We start from the raw sequence: 17,998 nt of genomic DNA, 5'->3' as shown, positions 1-17,998 counted from the left end.
AAGGACAAATTAGACACAAAAATGCGTCTATCACCAGATACATAGTAGATCCTGAAACATTACAACCAGAGTTTCCAAAGGATGGGTCAATTGATTCTTCCAGCTTGATTGGATTATCTTCTTCACCGAAACCATCAAGGTTGATATATGTATTGCTACAATTATCAAAATCAATGTTTTCACATAGAAGACCAACACTTTATTTCCTATCTTCATCAGAATCATAGATCTCAGACATCTCATCAAATGTTACAGCAAGACCTTTGTTTCCAGTGTATTTTCTACGATTTGGGCACTCGTTTGCAAAATGATCAAAACCTTTACACTTAAAGCACTGTGGCATATCCTCGTCATCAGCCTAGTCAGCATCTCTGTTTTTAGGAGGAACGCGATTGTGAGGTTTATCTGACGAACTAGGTTTGTCTCTTGAAAACCGTTTACTTCTATTCAATAGAAGATCCCTAAACTGTCTTGTGATCAATGAGACTGATTTGTCAGGATCTTCATCCAAAAAATCACCCTCAGACTGATCATCCTCAGAGACATAAACACTTTTACTTTTATCAAGTAACTTAGTGTTCTTTTGTGCTTTAAAGGCAACATCCTTTACAGTTTTGGATGTATGCTCATGATCAAAAATCTTTAGCTTTCCAACCAATGTATTTCTGGAAAGATTATCAAGGTTATTTCCCTCAACGATGGCATGCTTCTTAGACTCGTATTTAGATGGCAGCGATCTGAGAATTTTCATCACAATGTCCTTTTCAGGAATAGTCTTACCCAATGCAAAAGATGCATTAAAAATTTCAGACACTCTGTGATTAAACTCATCAAATGTATCTTCATCTGCCATACGAAGGTTCTCCCAATCGTAATTAAGGTTTTGAATCCTAGCTTCCTTTTCACTGGAGTTTCGTTCAAATACGGTTTCTAAGATATCCCAAGCATCTTTAGACCTAGTGCAATTTGACACATGGTGCTGAAGATTTGAGGTAATGACATGTATGATGGCATTTAAACCGTCGGAATTTTTCTTTGCAGCAAGTATCTCGGCAGGATTATATTCACCGATATTCTTGGGAACGTTTACATCTCCAACTGCCACAACGGGAGCATCATAGCCATTAACAACATATACCCATGATTGAAAACCACGCGCTTGAATAAAAGCTCGCATAGGAATTTTCCACCGTAAGTAATTAGAGCCATCGAAGACTGGTGGTACGTTAATAGAGACAACACCTCTGTCCATAGAGTCAGATCGCTACAAACACAGACTTGTAAGGTCTTGAACGTGTTTGCCTGCTCTGATACCAATTGAAAAAGCGGGAGTCTAACAACACCACCCAATATTTCGCTTAGCAATCTGTATGGACTAACTCCGAAATACTTTCTAGAGAATCAACTAGACAGTCAGACCCAATCTAGGTAAAAGTATCTCAAGGAGTTAAATCATATCAAATATATCAAGAAATTATATAAAGTACTCCAGAAGCATCAGAAAGATATTTTCAAGTATTATGCGAGACACTTTCCGATATGTATCAAAAAGTACCTCAAATGTAATTGTGAAAAAGCTAACAACCAAGACAAATTCATTACTAAGCTAAAACATAATTAAATAAAAAGACTTAAGAGAAAGAAGTCGCACTTTTTTATTGAAACAACGTGACAACCCTATAACATGACGTCTTCTGAGGTTTAGTGTTGCTCCTATGAATTTTGCTTGGATTTTCTCCAAAATCCGAGTCCTTGTTGTTGAACACCATTGATAAAATCTTTGGCAAAATGTACGTAATTTCTGAAAATTGATTCATCTTCTTTTACAAGATACTTTAAATCAGAACTTTACTAATAGTTTGAGAAGGTTAGAAAGCATAAGCCATATAACATGAAATTAATAAAATTAGCAAGATTAAAAGAAATCAGTTCGAGAACTAAAGTGCCGAGAAGGTGTGAGTTGAGAAGAATATAAATTGGACGTATATGAGAAATATAAATAGAGTCGTTGGATGATATAATTGATGATCTTTAAATAAATAACCGCTTTCCAGAAAAGATTCCACCTCCCGTCAAAGAGTAGACTGAGCAACATATTCTTGCCGCTCAATAGATCTTTTACCGCTTGACTACTCTTTGCCAATACGTGGACATGTTAGCAATGAAATGCTAAAGGCAAAAACAATGAGGTGACACCGGATTTAAGGTGGCTAGGGAGTCTTACACTTATGTCCATAATCAGTAACTTCATCACGAGTATATGACAGGAGATTCCACTACCAATAAGAAGTTAAAACACATAAAACAAAAAGTGATCATTTTCCTAACCTAATCACTTTTTTTTTTTTTGTAAATGAAGATACAAAATATTTACTATTTTATGTTGCTTCAGCTCAATGCATGTAGACGTCTCAGATACTCAGATATCGATGCTCAAGCTACTCCATGGGACTTGTCATCACTTGCCCTAACTGGTTCAACAGGACAAAAATTAAACAGTGAAAATGACAAACCTTACGCGTCGAAGTAAAACTATACAGAAAGGTGTTTCGCTCCGTTGGGTGGGGCCTTAAATCAGACCATCAGTCAACAGTACGAGAAACCGAACCACCCACTACAACATTCAATTCAATACGAAAGCGAAAAAAGAAAAAGGAAAAAAAAACAAACACCGCAAATAACCAGAGCCAGAAGGGAAGCAAAACCTCAGATAATATCATCATCTTTATAAATACAATTCCATTAATTCATCACAGATCGAATCCCTGTTCGTTGTGTTTTAGATCCTTTACGTTCTTGCATGAGATGAGTTCGAATTCAAAGGAAACGGATGGAGATTCTTCAGCACCAAGGCGTAATTCCAAGAAACCTAAATGTTCGTCTCCATCTCTCTATATCTTTTGGATATTTTGAAACTCTTTTTACTATTCGTGTGATTTTTCTTAGTTTGGTTTCTTTTTCTGTGAAAACATACGTTTAGAACGAAACTCTTATTTGCTGCTTCAATTTTTAATTTCATTTGAAACATATCTCGAAATTTGGACTTTAGTCTCTTGTGGTTGCTGTGAAATTTTCCAAAATAATGGATTGATGCCCAATGGAACCACATTTCTGGTATTTGATCAATTGAATATATATGTTGTAGACACTAGTTGAGAGACATATCATTTGGGGCTATAATTCTTTATTCACTGCCCATATGTCCACTCAATATCACAGATAGCAGGAATATATGGCATGTGATTTATGACTTCCTCGTTTTCTTTAAAAGTGCCACCTGCATCTCAAAATAAAACATGATTTTCTTTGACAGATAGCTTAACAAGGCGTTATACTGTGAACTTGTCCAAAAATATGCTTGAGTAATCGGAATTTGGTATACGTGAAAAACCCATGTTGTCTAAGTTGTCTCTTTGTTCTACTTCCATGATGTGCTTGTTATTTTCAGCATCTTCCGATCTTGTACTATGCTCATTTTATACCATTTCGCATCACCATATAATGTTGATGTTTTTCTAGTGTAATCAAAATTTTGATATTTACTCAGTATGTGAGAATGCTTTGCATTCCTGAACCACATTTCAGGTGTAGCCACCTTGCATGAGTGTGCGACCTCCATAGGAGAATCCTTTTGATAAATCAGTACTTAAAGTTGAAGCTAGATATCTAATTATTGATCAGAGTACTAATTAAGAGATCAACACATTCAGTAATTTTTGCTTTTACACTGTCTATTGCAGATTCTAGGTTTACACAGCAAGAACTTCCTGCTTGCAAGCCAATCCTAACACCGGGATGGGTAAGTTTGGGTTATATACTGTATAATAACCTTTTTGAATTCTCAAATTTCTCGCTAATCATTAGTTGACTACCTGCTCCCTACTCTTATGTTTCAGGTTATCGCAACTTTCATAGTTGTTGGCATTGTCTTCATCCCAATTGGCTTTGCTTCTTTGTTTGCATCACAGCGTGTAATATATCTTCAAGTCCTGTTATCTCAGTTTTGTTTTCTCTCTTTTTTTTGTGTGTTACGGAACATAATTGTTAATTTCTTTGCACGTAGGTCGTGGAAATTGTGGACCATTATGATTCAGATTGTGTTCCAGCAAACTTTAGCAACAATAAACTCGGGTTCATACAAAGCAGGGAAACTAACAAAACATGCACCAGAAATATTATTGTGAGTAGAATTCCTCTTCAGTTTCTGGCGCACAAAATAAAAATGCTATTACATACCCACACACACACACACAGGCACAGCCACACAGAGAGAGGGGAGGGAGGGAGGCTTTCATTTATGTAAATCATCGTATGCCACTCAGTTTACTGCTAGACCCATAAGGTTTCTTATATTGTTGATTTGAGGGGGTAGGGACTAGGGAGTTTTACGGAAGACTGACACTTGGATAAGGTTGTCTTCTCAATGGATACTATCCTAACTAGAAAGTACCCCCTTTGCTCACCTCTATGTGCCGGAGACCAAAAAAAGTGGTGCAATTGCCTCATCATGTGCATAACAAATTAAAAGGGACGACAAAAAGAAAGAAATAGGCAATAGTTTTCCTTCCTTCTGTGTCGACAACTTATTCGTTTGTAGATTTGTTTTGATCGATCACAACTTTTTCTTGTAAATGCCTAAAGATGCACTTTGGTTTCAGGTGCCGAAAAAAATGAAAGGTCCAGTCTATATATATTATCAACTCGATAACTTCTACCAGAACCATCGTCGGTATGTATCATCTGCTTCAGGCTTAAGTTGTTCCATAATTTCATGCATGTCTGGAGTAGCTAAAACTTCCTATGTCCTTTGAGTATATACTTGCTCCGCCTCTTAATATACTAACTCAAATGATCTTCCCTAAAATTTGAGGAACAGCTTCAATTCTTCTTTCTTTCTTAGCATTCAATCTGGTATACCAGATAAGAAACGGATTTTCAGCTCTGTGACTAGGACATGGTACGACTTACGAGTGTTGGTGTCCGACATCGGTAGAAGGTGTTGGATCCAGCAACTTGAAAACTGTAAATACGGAGACACGGGAATTAAGGTTAGGTAGTGTTATGTACACTACGTTCTTATTAGGAAAATGGATACATCCAGGCTTATATATTAATGAAAAGTGAAGCCATGTTTCTTCTTGTATTTGTTCTTTAAATTTTTACAAGTGTACCAGCATCAACACATGTCTACAATTTTTTTTTTTTTTGAAATGTCGATGTATCACAGATTTTCGGCTTATGTGCTAACCATGAAGGCATGCACATAATTAGAGTCCATGTTACATCGTAACTTATCTGGTAGACCTATGTATGCTTGTGCTACTTCTATAATTATTATATGACTGATTTTATTATCTACATGCAGCTATGTTAAGAGCAGAAGTGACAAGCAATTACGGAGCAAAGCATATGAGCGTGATACAAGCACATGCGACCCTGAAGGCACCCTTCCTCATGATATACCAATCGTTCCCTGTGGTCTCATAGCTTGGAGCTTGTTCAATGATACTTATGGGTTTTTTGTGGATAACCAATCTATAGATGTGAGTAAGAAAAACATTGCTTGGAAAAGTGACAAAGACAAGAAGTTCGGGAAGGATGTCTTTCCAAAAAATTTCCAAAGTGGGAGCTTGATCGGGGGCGCCAAACTTAATAAGAGTATACCCGTAAGTAACTTTTTCTTGTATTTTATATAGTAATTTGATCACTCGTTGCAGTTCATCCCCTATCTCTCTGTCTTAGCTTTTATTATATGTTCTACAATAATCTGAAAATGTATGTTGCATGCAACAGCTAAGTGAGCAAGAGGATCTTATTGTTTGGATGCGTACTGCGGCGTTGCCAAATTTCAGAAAACTGTACGGGAGAATTGAGAGAGACCTTGATGTTGATACGAAGATAACAGTTGTAATACAAAACAACTACAATACCTACAGTTTTGGCGGTAAAAAGAAATTGGTTCTTTCAACAACAAGTTGGATTGGTGGGAAAAATGATTTCCTTGGGATAGCATATCTGACAGTTGGGAGTTTGTGCCTTTTCTTGGCAGTATGTTTCATCGTTGTGTATGTAATCAAGCCAAGGTGAGTCATCGACTTAGATTGTTCATTTATGCTGTCCAGATTGATATTCTGATTAATATCCTTTCACCTGACCTCAGAAGTGGAAAAATAGTTGATGGCATAGTAACAGACATTGACCAAATTAATTTATATGAGGAATGTGATATTCAGAATTTCTATCTAGCAAAAACTGCTCTTCGAAGTTTAGGTGCTTGTCAAGTTCGTGTTAGTCCGTGGATCCATGATTAAATAGGAAAATAAAAAAGAGAAAGGAAACATATATGATAGAAATATTCCATGCAGATTTTTTGAAGGAGCAATTGTGTTTTTGGTTTACATGAATGGTTTGATTACCTAAAGGCCCGTTTCATATACAGGCCATGATTTACCTTTTGTGCCGAAGTCCAAGACAAGCTATATTAGAATATGTCACTGTTTACCCCTTTTCTTTGACTTAAAAACCCTATAAGTAATGAGAATTAGAGCAGCAGCTATTGTACACTCTGCACATTAGAGCAGCAGCTGAGATTGATAGGGTGACATTTTTATGTTTGTCAAATGATAGGTTATCTACAATTTCGAAGCAAGTTGCTAGTATTGCATTGTTCTCTCTTTTAGTTTCACGCAAGATAATCATGTTGTTATGTAGCACATCTGAAGTCTAACAAATCAGATACCTTCCTAGCAACTGCTTCTTCTTATTATGTATTTATTATTATTTTTTTTCAATCATTGCACATGTATTAGTTCGAATAACAGAAACAACATGATTAATTTCTCCGCAGTCTGCATTGGCCCCCTCGTAGCTTCTTTTCATTTTGGATCAGTCATTGTAGATTGATGGGTTTGATTAAGACTGTTGTTATTATCAGTTACCTGCAATTATATGTATTTTTGTATTCTATATGGAAACTGTTTATTTCCTTGCATACACTGTACTGTTCTTACTTTGAAATTGTCAATTTTGAAAAGATACTGAGATCGAGATTGTTTATTTGGCTTATTCTCTGTAGGCCTCTAGGGGATCCATCCTTCTTATCGTGGAACAGAAATCCATCGGGGCATCCAAACTAGAACTGCAAATCCTTGTCCATTCCCCTGTGTTCTAGTCTATGTGCGCGAAGTGGAAGGTCTCTTGTCATGAAGTAGTCTCTGTCTGGCTGAGGTTTATAATGGTATATACTTGAAACTTCTAATTGGAATGTACTGATATATAACAAGAAAAAAGAGAAAAAAGAAAAACAGATTTCCAATCACAATTTAGATAAAGCTGTTACTGGAGTATGTGAAAATAGTTGGCTCATTATATTCGGTTTCTCATCATGATGTAGTGAAATTTATAGCCAGATGATTCCACTGAAGCTTTCCTGTATTAGTTTCTTGATTCTATCTTAAATTCTAAATATCTGAGGAGAGAACCCTAAAAGAAATATAAATTATAGATCCAAGCCTTTTCATATTTTGTCTTGTGGATTGATGTTTTGATAGGGTTAGAATTCTAACAGGGTACTTTGTTTTGATCAAGATTCATTCTGGTATGACCATTTAAATCTTAGAGAAAACTGTTCAGAGACAGGTATCGGTAGTTGATTTGAGAGAAAGTGAAACTGAACTGCGGCTGTAATGTTGAATATATGATTAGTACCTAATCCAAGACATGGTGAAAGAAATTTTCTGCCAAGTGAGTTGAGAGTTGAGACTTTTGTATTCTGTATTTCTTATGTCTTACATGGATCATATTAACAAACATACCACTGATGTTCATATCAAAATTAAAACTCATTCAAAGATGGTACATATATGAAGGTTTAAGAGTTTCAGTAACATTGAAAAAGGTTAAAACATCCAACCATTGATCCCATCTCTTGAGCCTATGAACAGCTATAGTTTCTGATATAAGCTCATGCGAACATTTCCCATTAGTTCCAGGATAATCATACATAGCAGGTTTATTTGAAAATCGATTCTTTGTCTTGTTCCCCATCTTCAACCATTTCCCCACCGTCTTATCTTCAGGGCCATAGGTGTGATTAGCAGGAATGCTGGATTGTGTAATCCATTGGACGAGGTCCCATGACAATACAAATCCCATTCCCGACATATACTCCACAAATGGGTTCTGACTAGTACAAGGAATAACAAACCCGTAATACATGTCTGTTCTAGGCAAAGGCGCCAACGATGATGCTAATGGTATTAATCTTATGAACACATCATCATCAGCTTTCATCACATAATCATAACTCCGTGGTAGAGTTCGAGTGAGAGAAGAGAAGTATGTGTATGTCTTACCGGAGTTCATGTTCTCGGTGCAGTTGAGTATGATAATGTCATTGAAGCGGAGTATTTCTAAAGCTATGAAAATCCGTTGTTCGTTCTTCGTCAAGTTACAAAATACAAACTTAATGTGGATTTCAGCAATAGGAGATGATTGGATTCCATAGATTAGTCGGAGGAAATGGCGCCGGTCGTACAAGTCAGGCCGAGTTAGAATTCCGATTAGGAGGCTGAATTGGGTTCGGGGTCGGGGCGTGTTGTCGAGCAAGATGGGACTGTTACTGGGTGACAGTAATAGCAAAGGGGATTTGATTTGAAGAGTGAACAAAAGGAAGAGGAAGTAGAGAAGCAGAGAGATGGATGATAAAGAAGCTAAAACCAGCCACCTACTTGGCATTATTATCTTATTCTTGGTTTGATAGTTTTACGAGCCAAGAAGATGTACAGGAAAAATGTTTTCGTCAAGATAATTCATGCAGTTCTCGTTTTATACTTTTGGTTGAGTCAGTAACGTTTTTTTTTTCATTTTTTTTGTAAAGGGTTGTAACATGTGAATCAAGTGTCTAAGATGGGTTATTTTCGTGAAAGAAGTTCATGATGTAGAAGAGGAAGGCAAGGTGTAGTTTCAAGTATTTTTGATGATTTCATGTGCATTTTCTGACAAATTGGACACTTGTTGGCCTTAAAACAGAAGAAAAAACACTATGGTTACTAGCGATCCTTGATGGCCTAATTCTTCTATTAATTCAGAAACATTGAAAAGGAGGAAAAATATATATAGTTTTTACTGGTAAATGAAGCTTAAGGTACTATATGCGGAAGTGAATCCACCATCTACAACAAGGTTATGCCCAGTAATATAACCAGCATCATCACTTGCTAGAAAGATTGCTGCTTGAGCAATATCTTCCATGGTGCCGCTCCTCCCTGGCAATAAACTGCCAGATTCAGAAATGATCTTATCGACATCCTTAAGACCAATTTTAGCGTTTCTTAGGATTTTCCTGTATCCACTAACTAACATCTCGGATGGTACTCCGTGGGGAGAAATGCAGTTGACGCGAATTCCATGAACTCCAAGTTCACATGCTGTGCTCCTGGCTAATCCTAGCATTGCTTCCTTGGTCAATGTGTACCCATGGGATGCTAACCCTCCCATAATCGCGGCTGAGCTGGACGTGCAAATGATAGAGCCTCCTTTGCCGCATTTGATCATAGCTTTAGCTGCATGTTTGATACCGTGAATTATACCACATATGTTAACAGCCATTATGTCTTTGATTGCGTCCATATCAGCAGTTGTGATGCTTCCGTTAGCCCCAGATACACCAGCATTGTTGAACATGATGTCTAACCGGCCTTTCCTAGTTAGCGCCAAGTTTACAGCTGATTCTACGTCGGATTCTTTAGTAACGTCACAGTGAATATAGCAGCCCCCTATTGAAGCAGCAAGATCAGGGCCTAAGTCGTCAAGGATATCCGCGATGATCACTTCGGCTCCATTCAGGGCAAATAACTTGGCTGTGGCCGCTCCAATTCCTCTAGCTCCACCTGTTATTATTGCAACTTTGCTTTTCAACCTAAAAGTTCGAAAACAGAAGGAACAAAAATAAGAGTCTGCCAGAGAAATTATCATAATCTAGAATGCCTGGTAGTACAAAATATGTTGACATCTTTTGAGCTTACCTTTGTCCTCTGCACAAGTTATTGTCTTTGATGATCTGATCCATTTGGTACCCACTTTGAAAATCTGAAGCTGGGCTTAATTCATATCCCAAGTAGTACGGAATCAACATATAAAGATTTTAACATATGGAAGACGAAGAAGGGGGATGTTGTTAACAAGTTTATAGTTTGACGCATATTAATGCATGATGATGCACGCTTTTGATGCCCCAATATTATTTTTTCCCTATAATTATAATATTTTGATCAAATACCATTTTCATGTACTCATAACTACTTCCATGCTGAAAATTGTTAGTTAGGGTGTGTTTCAACAAGGTTTTAATGTTTATGTTTAGGTGAATATTGATAGTTGGTGTCAGAGGATTTGATCTCGGTTCTCTTACTAAACTTAATTCGAAATAAAATCCGACTCAGAAATCAGTTTAATTAAATTTGTGGATGCTTTTCTCATGTGACATTTCAATATCGTTATTGCCCGTGTCATTGTAGTACATCGGTAAAGTCATTGGGTGATGATACCAATGACCTGTTCGAAACTCGCTAGCACCGAAATTCTTTACCGATCAATTTTTTTCTTTCAATATCGTTATTGTTTACTTATACTCCCTCCATTCCTTTTTAATAGGCTGGTTTTGTTTTTAGTGAAAATTAAGAAAATTAAGTGAACTAATCATTGAAAGTGGTCCTCATGACACTTATCAATAAAAGAAGTGAAGTGCAATGGTCCCCATGACACTTGTCAACAAAAGAAGTTAAAAGAAAGTGGTCCCAGAAAAACTAAAGTAATATTTGACTTTCCCAATTAGGAAACCAGCCTATTTTTTTGAAACATTTATTTATAGAAACCAGCCTATTAAAAAAGAACGGAGGGAGTATTAGTTATAAATGCTTAATTAGAATTGCCTGGCTAAATTGGGGCCTACTGTGATTTTGGGCCTACGACTACAAGACAAAAAAGAATAATCGGAAGTAAAATGGATAACCCCTTATCCAATTATTGTACTAAATGGTAAAACTACCCCTGATTGATTAGTGTTAATTTGGGAGATTAGATGATGTTTAATCAAGTTAATCCTGAAATCAACTACCATTAATTCATCATCAAAAATTTGATTTTTTTTTTCAAAACTCGATCCAGAATCGGTTGATGTTAGTGCAGTTGTAAACCGATTCTGGGTTGAGTTTTTTCAAAGGATGAAGTAAACCCAGAATCGGGTTTTTTGAATATCAAAATAAACCGATTGTCGGAATCGGTGTTTATATATGCCCACATAATCCGATTATACCTTACTTTCCGAAACAAAATATTTATTACATAGTTTAGGAGATTAGCGCATTACATATATAGGATTCAGTATGAGTATTCTAGAATTTGACACATCAAATGTTCGTCAATGAACCTCCGAGCACGTCGTATATTCTTTGTGGTGAATGAACTTAGTTTTCTCATTACGAATTCTCCATAGCCCATTGAAACGTTCCAGCTGAAATTCAGTGAATTCGTAAATGCAAGTATGCGAACTTCTAACGATGACATAAGTATAAATATTATCGGATTGCTCACTTTTTCCCTAAGAGGAGCTTGTGGATGATGTTGGTACACCATATTTCTAACTTTAACATACTCTCGCATTTCACTTTTTATGTAGTTGAATCGAAATGCCAAGTCTCTCCATTTGCGGTTATTGGGATTCCCGGTACGCCCGTAAAAGAACTCTTTAACTTTCTTCCAAAACTTTGAATAGATTTCATTCGGACGTTCACGAAACGTATTAGCAAACGATTTAACGAGACACAAATCTTCATACGGTTCCTATTTCACGTCTACTTTCGGATCCCACTCCATTTTCTAGGCTAAGTGTGTGATGTGAGAGTGCCTCAAAGAGGTTGTCTTTATATAGATAAAGACTCAACAACTATTTTTTTCAAATTCAATTCAAACAATCGGAGTTTAGGTATGTCCACATTGTACGATTGTGTCCTTGCAAAATCATAAAAAATGTGCCTCCCAATAATCAGATTTTAACATTGCACATGTAATCCGATTCCTGGCAAAAAAAGTTACAGAAGAAATGCCACTTTTCCTTGCAAGAGTCGGATTACATGTGATGGCAACATAGACCGATTATAAAGGTTGTCAAAATTTTCCTCTCAATAATCGTTTTTTAATATGTCACTTGTAAACCGATTCTTGGCAAAAAAAGATACAGGAACATTGTCACTTTTCCTCAATAGAATCGGATAACATGGGATGTCCACATAAACCGATTGTCAAAAACTATTTTTTTGTTTGTTTTGTCAGAATCCGACTTTAAAAGTATCCTTATAAACCGATTCTGCAAACTTAAAAACCAGGTGAACGAAATTTTCAGAATCGGTCTATGTGGTGCAACTTCAAAACCCGATTCTGAAATTATACCCATGGAGAATTTTCAGAACCGGAACCGATTGTGGCAGAAAAAACTTCCAGAATCATGCATTTTTTGCATACACACATTGTAGTTGGTTCTTTTGTCGCGTCTTAGACAAACACAATTTTTTTTCAAAATAAACTAGATTCAGTCATTCATAAACTAGGAATATAACGCAACATAATTCGGCAATAAGTTTAAGACATAAGTTTTGACACCATAATTATCCATAGTTAAAGACATAAGTTGGAAACCATTCGTTCATCAACATCCCCACCACGACCACTTCCACGATCACATCATCCTCGTTTAGCAGTTGGGGCACTGCTCGATGCACCTTCAGAATACTTTTTTGAGGCGACTCTCTTCCTCTTTTTCTTTGGCTCCTTCTCCTCCACCGGTTCCCCAAACTTTTCACCCGCTTCTACATCTTCGAGACTGTTCAATTGATCAATCAGCTTTTCATTGGCCTTAACATTTTTCCCTCCCCTGATATCTAGCTGTGCTTGGGATATCAAGTGCCCGATTCGTCTTCTCTGTTTCCATTTTAAACAACAAACATTAAACAAATAATGCTAAAACAATTAACAAAACCGTAATTGAGAAATAATACGTACCAGGAATTATAGAGCTATATCTTTGTCCTCTATCCAGGGCCTCTCATCTACTCGTATCACTCGAGTATGCGAAATATTGAGGTACCACGGCATGTAACTCGGAATTGCCTCATCATCAGTTTTCAATCGACCGTCCATACCATATCCGTTGAACCTTCTGTTATCCCAATATTTACACGATGGTAAAGGGCAGTGAACAATATGAATATCATTATCAAATGATTTGGTTTTATTCGCATAGATTTGAAATTTCTTGTGCTCCTCTGGGATTTTTTGTATGTATCCGCATTGTCTTGCGATTCTCGTCGGGTTGTATTACATATCCTCTTGGTTGAAACAAAGACCCAAAATAATGAGCTTGCTCTTCGAACCTAACCATCTTTACTTTTACTTTGGCCAAACCCCTCTTGTAAGGGTCAAAGACAACATCTTTCGTCGTCAAGTTGTCCAACTGGCGTCTCAACTTCAGATAAACCGCATCTTGGTCCTTTTCCTTAATCCTGTAGATGTACTGTCTCCATAACAGTTACCGTCCCATTCCTTGTTCTCAAAAGCCCTTTCAAAAAATATTGGGAAGTGCAAATATATCCACGCCTGCAGAAAATCCATATTCCTTCCGATTTGGTTCCTGTCAGCCCTGGAAGTATTTCTTAACTCGTTCAACGAGTGTTTAAGGATGGTAGTTCCCCAATAATATGTGTGGATCTTGTCAAATGTTTGCAAAAGCTGAATAAAGTTGGCATTCACACGGGTACCAACAACGTCAGGAAAGATAATAGATCCCAGGACGTAGAGGACATACGCATTGGCCGTGGCGAAGATACACTCCTTGGTCACCTCTTTTCCCTCAGCACGAATTTTCTTTGTTCCACTGAAGAGTGCCCTCAAATTTGAGAGATGCCTCTACTTATATTTTCCTACTAGCATCTGTGGCTTGGTCATCTCCTCATCATATTGGAACACTTCCTTGGTGAACGCGTAAATCTTGTCCCACTCAAGATCTTGCGCGTACTCTTTGTGTTTTGACGGCTTTACCATCTATGCTTATCCCGGTAATGAACTTCGAATCATCTGGAGTAATCGTGATTTCGCCAAACGGAAGGTGCAAAGTATCCGTTTCCCCATAATATCTCTCGGCAAAGGCGGAACAAAGAGGTTTGTCGTAACCAAGATCCAAATTCTCGACCACAAGCAACAACCCCGTAGATTTGACTAGCTCGATTACTTCATCAACTTCTCCAATGTTTGATTCTATTTCTTGCAGTGGATAATTCCTCATCATACTCACTGACGTTCCTAACTTTATACGACGAACGACATCTCTGTGATCCTATAAAACAAAACAAAACCGATGGACAATAATCAAAACACTACACGGATAATAAGTTTTATATTACATAACATAAAGTTTAGGTAGTTACTATGGTATGAGATACGACCGTGGCCCAAATCTCTTTGTACCCCCATAACACCCGTCCTCCATTACCGGGTAACCCTTTCACATGATCATTAGGGACGCGAGGAAACATCTTCTCCAGGTCGGGCATGTGGTCCCCTTTCTTCTTCTTTGGACTATCTTTCTTACCATCTGTCTTACCTTGTTCTTGAGCGTCTCCTCCTTGGACTTGTTGTTGAACTTCTCCTCCTTGGACTTGTTCTTTAAATTCTCCTATCTCTCTATCACCTTCATCCTCACTTTCTCTCCATCACCTTCATCCTCACTTTCTTCTCCATCATCCTCATCCACACTTTCTTCTTCACCACCTTCCTCACTTTATTCTTCATCTCCTTCCTTGCCACCAGTTTCTTCTTTATTGATCTCCTTCTCGCCACTTTCTTCTTTAGCAACTTCTCTATCACCATCTCCTTCTTCAGTAAGTGTTATCAGAATCAGATTCTTCTTGTGCTGGTTACTCCGCTTGAGGTGGTGGGTCATTGATGTGGATCGCTTTGTATTTACTCCCCGAGACCCTTCGGCGGGAAGCATTTAAATTTTGACCACCCTCTCGACGAGGTCTCAAACTCTGAGGAGAATCCAAATCATTTTTGCTCTTATATTTCTTTTCGGCTTGACGTTGTTGCTTTCCCTTGTTTGGCCTGTAAAATACAGAGATAAGCGACAAACAACAATGGAATTCAATGCATATTTTTAAATTCAAGGTACAATCGGTTTACTCGATATACATATAAAGACCGATTCCTAACATAACACATCTACAATAGGTTTATATAAGTGTTCATGTAATCCGATTCTAACAAGAAAAAGTTACATAAATATTGGGCATTCTTTCTTACAACAATCAGTTTACTCGATACTGTTATAAAACCCGATTGTAACATTACACGTCAACAATCAGACTTTATATATGCAAATAAAATCCGATTATGGCTAAGCAGTGGCTATACAATCGGGCTATGTGGACACATATGTAATCCGATTCTAACGAAAAAAAGTTACAGAAAAACGGTTATCCCTACAGTTATACAATCAGGCTATGTTGGTATTAACATTGACCGATTATGGTTCAAATTTCTCGAACCAGAAAACACATGCAGGGCAATCGGTCTTTGTGGGCATGAACAACAACCGATTCCTAATACAATCGGTTTACGAATACATGAACATAGTCCGATTCTGGTAAACCCAGGAAAATTTGATTTCAAAATTTCTAATTTTTGAGCCATTGCATGTTAGTAAAACCTAGTTTAGAGGATTGGGTTGATAGAATTGTACCTGATTTGACCAATTTCCTCCTCTTGTGCGATCAAAGATGGTTCAACTTCCTCAACTGTTTTCTCGGTTTTGTTTCAAATTGCTTCAACAATTCCGGGATTATTCTCACTAGGAAATTTCCTGTTAGTAGGATGCTTCACTCTTGTTTTTTTATCCATTTTATAGAAGAAGAAAACGATTAATCGTTTTTGGATTGTCGATAATCGACGATGTTTTGGTTTCAAAAAAATGAAAATAGAGGGAAAAGAAGATGAGAATAATCGGTTTATGAGGGGATGGAAATGAAAATCTGATTTTGTTTTTAAGTTTTATTATTAAGAGTTAATGGGGGTAAATTGGTAGTACTAATATTTTTTAGGCGGTAAATTGGTAGTTTCAGCAAATTTAGACACCCTTATCATTTCTTATTAGATAGATGAAGTAATTTATAGGCCCAAATTAATCACATTAGGCTCCAATTTAGCCAATTAACTAGTACAAATTCCAAATTCATGCCCTCCCAAAATATTAGTGCACGCCCATACAGTTCCCACCTTCTAGCTAATCGCTCATTTGAAGATTTATGAATATATTCATTAACCAGTTTAATATTTAAGTGCATGCTGGAGCAGGGACGAACCCAAGATAAGCTTATTTTTCAATATGACCCGGGCTATAGTGATACTGAGCCGAAAAACTGAAGGGTTATTTTTTTTTTTGCACTGATGGACTAGAGGGCTACCCGGGATAAAGCCCAGTTTATCCCTCTCATAGGTCCGTCAGTGTGCTGAAGATAACAAGTTACACATGTATTAAAGCTGAGAGCTCTTCATATATCTCATCTGTTTTTTTGCAAATGGCATTCTTATATTTTCTAATGCTCATATGCAATAGATCAAGGCTTGGAAATCTGTTTGCAATTGGCAAATCTAGCAAACCTCACAAATCCGGAACACTTACATTAAGTTAGCTAAGAAGCATGAATTATTAACTACCTCTTAAGAACAACCTTAAACCGATCAATTAAGAAGAGTTTTAAATATCTATCTTGAGGAATCACAAAGTCTGAGACGAAAAGAAATTTAATATTTCTATCCATCTCATTTCTGGAAGAGGTTACTAAAACCTCGATAACACAGTGAACAAGATCATGATACACAAACTATCGAAGGAAAGATATCACGAATCCCTAAGTGAAGTCTTTAAATCATAAACCGAATTATGTTTCTTAGAGGAAACTAAGTTCAGAGAGGACGACTATAGCAAACAAGCAGGATATATAAGTGTTAGGTATTGAATTTCCTGGTTATTTAAGTCTCTTTATTTATATATTTCCAAGACTGAGGGTTTCTCAGAATTCAAGATAAGATAACTTGAGATTCAAGCAAACACTTTCTCTGTTTATATGAAACTCTTGTTAGGAGTCCATGTAAGCATGTGGGAAATATGTCTTGAAATCATATAGAAGAATATATACTATACTCTGGGTACCGGAACCGTGTATAGTAATAGTTCTTGGTAAATATGCCTTTCGAGCTTAAAAGCAATATTGTGTTCATTTAAACACTTTTAAATTATAACTCTCAACACAAAGTGTTTTGGTGATCAATGATGTCTTAGAGGTGTTTATTAGAGTCGTAGCAATGCATATTCGGGAAAATAGTCTATAACCATCTGCATGATTCGTACTGGGTAAGTATACGATACAGTACGCGTACCTATGACCTATTCGTGAATTCAGGGACCAACAATACACATACTAAAAATGTAAACCGCTTGGTTTTCACGAACTCAGACTCTTTACATTACGCATAATAGGTACATGTATTATACCCATTCATGAATCCATAACCTTTAAGGTACGCGTACTAGGTACGTGTGTGCTATATTTCGGAACTTCAGATATCCGTGGTATGCATACTAGATACGTGTACCTACCCCGAATCCAAATTTCTGGAAGTTTTTAAAACTCTCTTTTGATGTTTTGAAACACTCCCAAATGCCATGATTATAAAATATCAATGCTCGGGCAATTTACAAATTATCCATATGACACAAACATAGTTCTTGAACAATAAATTGCTTCGAACTAAGATTGTTAAGGATCTATGAACAAATGACTTGAAATTTCTTCTTTGCAATATTAAATCTACTATAATTCATATGACATACTCTCATATGGATAGAATGGTAATTCATGTGAGTAAATATAATGGTTCAGTCTACACA

At 36.9% G+C, this 17,998-nt stretch overlaps 3 protein-coding genes across 3 annotated transcripts; 1 reads left to right on the top strand and 2 right to left on the bottom strand.

Moving 5' to 3' along the window:
* The first annotated feature begins 2,353 nt into the window (after positions 1-2,353).
* LOC113306097 (ALA-interacting subunit 3-like) lies at positions 2,354-7,521 on the top strand. Its single transcript, XM_026555076.1, has 9 exons — positions 2,354-2,474; positions 2,528-2,875; positions 3,741-3,799; positions 3,897-3,971; positions 4,064-4,180; positions 4,659-4,729; positions 5,366-5,666; positions 5,794-6,083; positions 7,076-7,521. The coding sequence occupies exons 1-9, from the start codon at positions 2,354-2,356 to the stop codon at positions 7,134-7,136; spliced, it is 1,443 nt and encodes a 480-aa protein (XP_026410861.1). The 3' UTR covers positions 7,137-7,521.
* Positions 7,522-7,845: 324 nt separating this feature from the next.
* On the bottom strand, positions 7,846-8,736 carry LOC113306096 (beta-1,3-galactosyltransferase sqv-2-like). The gene has a single exon (XM_026555075.1). It carries the CDS (start codon positions 8,734-8,736, stop codon positions 7,846-7,848), a length of 891 nt encoding a protein of 296 aa, XP_026410860.1.
* Positions 8,737-9,123: 387 nt separating this feature from the next.
* Positions 9,124-10,084, bottom strand: LOC113303704 (short-chain dehydrogenase reductase ATA1-like). Its single transcript, XM_026552762.1, has 2 exons — positions 10,026-10,084; positions 9,124-9,919 (listed from the first exon to the last, which is right to left on the bottom strand). Exons 1-2 carry the CDS (start codon positions 10,067-10,069, stop codon positions 9,124-9,126), a joined length of 840 nt encoding a protein of 279 aa, XP_026408547.1. The 5' UTR covers positions 10,070-10,084.
* Positions 10,085-17,998: the final 7,914 nt, after the last annotated feature.

This window comes from Papaver somniferum, chromosome 8 (assembly GCF_003573695.1).
Source record: "Papaver somniferum cultivar HN1 chromosome 8, ASM357369v1, whole genome shotgun sequence".
Lineage (NCBI taxonomy): Eukaryota > Viridiplantae > Streptophyta > Magnoliopsida > Ranunculales > Papaveraceae > Papaver > Papaver somniferum.
The sequence above is the reverse complement of the archived record's forward strand: the minus strand, read 5'-3'. Positions and strand labels throughout refer to the sequence as shown.